The sequence below is a fragment of the Eurypyga helias genome, unplaced genomic scaffold (genome assembly GCF_000690775.1).
Source record: "Eurypyga helias isolate BGI_N326 unplaced genomic scaffold, ASM69077v1 scaffold39183, whole genome shotgun sequence".
In the NCBI taxonomy this organism is placed as follows: domain Eukaryota; kingdom Metazoa; phylum Chordata; class Aves; order Eurypygiformes; family Eurypygidae; genus Eurypyga; species Eurypyga helias.
The window spans coordinates 5,785-9,353 of record NW_010239943.1 but is presented as its reverse complement, the minus strand read 5'-3'; the positions used below and the strand labels follow the sequence as shown (position 1 = coordinate 9,353).

The following is a 3,569-nucleotide window of genomic DNA, read 5'->3' as shown; positions in this document are numbered from 1 at the left end:
AGTGCTTAGGTAGATGCCAGGGTGAGACTTCTGGGTTGGTTTTTTTGGGGGGTTTTCTTTTTAATTCTGTGATATAAATTCTGTCTGAAAATAGAGTTCTGTCTCAATGTCATGGTGTCACTATATTCACTCCTCTGTGTCGGGAGCTGTTTTAAAGGGCAGCAGTTTGAATTCTGCCTTTCCAAATATTTATATACATATATATACACACGTAAATTTATATTTATAACCAAGAGGTATCAAGAGCTTTTTTTTCCTGTTTTCTAACAGCAATTCACTCGTGGTTATTATGTTGTCAGAATGTGAGCTGCTCTTCATCTGTGCATTAGAGAAGTCATGAAACCCTTAATAAAAGTTTTTCTGTGGCATAAGCATTGAAATTCTTAATTCTTGCCTTTTTATTTATTTAAAGACACAGAGTAAGGAAAATTTAAGTTCTCAAGCGATCGCATGGTTCCCAGAAGTGAGTTTTGACCCTGAAAGCAATACGCAGATGGATGGCTTTTTTATTTACGTGCGCACGAGGCTTCTTAATGCAACTTTCCCAGTCCATCTTGTATACTTCATAAATTTCTGTGAAACTGTGAAGGAAAAGGGGTGTTGAGTGTATGAAGTACCGAGGTGGAGTTGTACTGACTTAGCCTTGTGGCTAATCTACCTGAGGGTACATGCGTGCGGCATTCTGAAGGGAGGGTTATAAACGGGAAGAGTGCTCTTGGTGAAGTATCTTGAGACAAATCCCACCATTTATTTTGGTTATCTCCATCATTAAACTACACAACGCTTTTGCTGTGTCAAAGCAGAGTTACTCTCTAAACAATGGAGGTTCCCATGTGGAACAGCTGAGTTTAAAGCCTCCTTTTCCTTTTCAAAACAGAAGGATGATGACATTGAAGAGGGGGATCTTCCTGAACACAAGAGACCTCCAGCACCGATAGACTTCTCAAAAATTGATCCAGGCAAGCCTGAAAGTATCCTGAAGCTGACGAAAAAGGGGAAGACTTTGATGATGTTTGTCACTGTATCGGGAAATCCCACAGAAAAGGAGACGGAAGAAATTACTAGCTTGTGGCAGGGCGGCCTCTTCAATGCGAACTATGACGTGCAAAGGTAGGCTGTTGTATGCACGGACTGAGGTCTTGCTTTTACAGACCCGTTGTTTCTTCCTGCACGTCTCGTCAGCTGTTCATCCTGTGCCCTTCCCTTTCGTCTGACACTATTTCTTTGTTTCCATGTGTCGGTTTGTTTTAAGACATGCTGCAAAACTTCGGATGTGGCGCACAGCACTTATGCGTGATGTACGTATAGCCTAGTTGCTTTTTAGCTCACCATGTTTCAGCTATTTATCAGCTTTAGCTGCAGTAGTTTGCCTTTATGTGCTTGATGGAAAACATCACACTTGGAAGACTTGGGAACAAAAAGCCTTTTGTGGTGACTTGACTAAAAATGTGGCTTTCTCAGAGACAGGATCACTTTGAAACAGAGGAATGTGGCACCCTAGAATTGAGGAGGAGAAGGGTTGCAGCAAGTGTGTAAAGCAAATTTAATGCCCATTAGGGAATTTTACGTAGTGTCAAATTATTTTTATTATATAAAATTATTAAAATTATATATATTTATTATGATCATAAAACTTAATATTTAAGTCTTCTTTGTCTTCTTACCCCTCCTTGACTATTTGTAAACTTAATACAATTAATTCTCACGTGTGCGGTGAAATTGTTCTCTTGTCCCCAGGCAACAATGACAAACCAACTTCTTGCTCTTAAATGTATGCCTCAGTTGTGGAGGTGCTCTGAATTAAGCAAAATGTTGTAGAGAAAGGCATGGAGCTAACTGAAAAAACATGGATCTTTCCTCTAGGTTCATCGTTGGCTCGAATCGTGCCATCTTTATGCTGCGTGATGGCGGCTATGCCTGGGAGATCAAAGACTTTCTGATAAGTCAAGAAAGGTGTGCGGATGTTACTTTGGAAGGTCAGGTTTATCCCGGCAAAGGAGCAGAAGAAAGTGAGAAAGTGAAAAACAAAACCAAACCTGAAAAAGCAAAGAAGAAAAAAAACGGGGACAAGAAATCTAGTAGCGTCGAAGAGGACAACCGAGCAACCAAGCAGAGAGAGGAGCTATGACAGATACGATAACCAGACAATACTGCTCCGCTGTTCCTTGAAGGGAAACTAATTTCCCATACAGTTCTTGGCTTTACTGGGGCGGGGAGTGTGGGGAAGGAAAGAAGCAGAGATACTAAGGTTAAAGGACCTTTACATTGAAATACACCAGTTTAATTATTAATATTGGCCGTTTGTTTAGTTACAGGACAGGTAATGTTTAATAGCCACAACTGGCTACTTTCAGTTTGTAATTTTTTTATGCTTTTGTTGTTTAAAATTACAGTGCGAATCTGTGTGTCTGACATCACAGACTTAAGTGGAAAAAGAGAAACGCAGTCGCCAAATCCACTGATGTTCACCCGTGGTTGCCGCGTCCACCTTGGGTATGCAAGTTGGTCCTTGATTCATAGCGGAAGTTAGCAGGGGACTGTGCAAAAAAGATTCACCTGGAAGCCAGTTTGCCAGACTCTGTTTACAAAACTGCCTAAAACTGCAAAGAGTAGCGTGACAGTGGCCAAAGATGCCTGAAATGTCGGCGTTTAGGACTTGTCTGCTTAGACTACCCATTTCTTTAAAATAAACAAACCCCGTTCCGTGTGTTCCCACAAAGCCACGGAAATGCTTAGAAGCATGATGGAAGCTAAGGCAGATATTTGGCTGGGGCACTCCACATCAGTGCAGAAAGGAGATTCTGTACCCACTGGCGGCACTGCTGGGATGTTAATGGAATTACAGTACCCACACGAGCAGTGTTGGGGAAGGGAGAAGTCAGGCTCGTGCTGTTTGGGTTGCTGCTCCTGCCAAAGAGCTGTGCCTATGGAAGCAATGCTGTGTATGCCCCCTTACCTGACAGGGAGCTAGGAGACACGGCTCTAACTCTGAAATGGATTTGGTTTATTGGTTTAAGGGTTTGTTTAAAGCTTTGCAAATGCACTAGTTAGACATATCACTGATCTTTAATAACCAATTACAGTGTTTTGGGTACAGATTCCTCCCCAACATGGTTGATTGTAAATGAACATTTGATCTAAGTACTATGAAGTTTGATGTATGGGAGCAAATTCCATCTCTCCTCAGAAGACTTTGTACCGTTGGGAAGGTCATCTTATTCCTCAGATTGTATTCAGTCAAATGTATCGCTTAGACTTGTTTCCCTTCTGCCTTACTACGTCTTAAGGACTAAATGCACCTGGTACGCACGGTCCACATCATTTTCCAGAGGATGAGCACAGCATTAACTGTCTTCATTTGATACTACTAAGATGTTACTTTCACTCTTGAAGGTGCTAAAATCCAAATGTTTTGGGTAAAAGGTCCTAACTGAACCGTAATGGTTGACTTTGTGGAATATTTCAGTATCAAAAGTGGGAAACTGTGACTTAACTGAGTGCTTGTTCTGAAATAAAAGATGTCACTAAACTTCTTGTTTCACTGAGTAGTAAAAACTTAAATAATGATT

At 41.1% G+C, this 3,569-nt stretch overlaps 1 protein-coding gene across 1 annotated transcript; it reads left to right on the top strand.

Moving 5' to 3' along the window:
* Positions 1 to 877: 877 nt before the first annotated feature.
* On the top strand, positions 878 to 2,165 carry MESDC2 (mesoderm development candidate 2; the record flags this gene model as incomplete). The annotated part of the gene is made up of 2 exons (XM_010148314.1): positions 878 to 1,110; positions 1,864 to 2,165. Coding segments are annotated over 2 exons (498 nt in total), but the record flags the coding sequence as incomplete, so codon positions are not given.
* Positions 2,166 to 3,569: the final 1,404 nt, after the last annotated feature.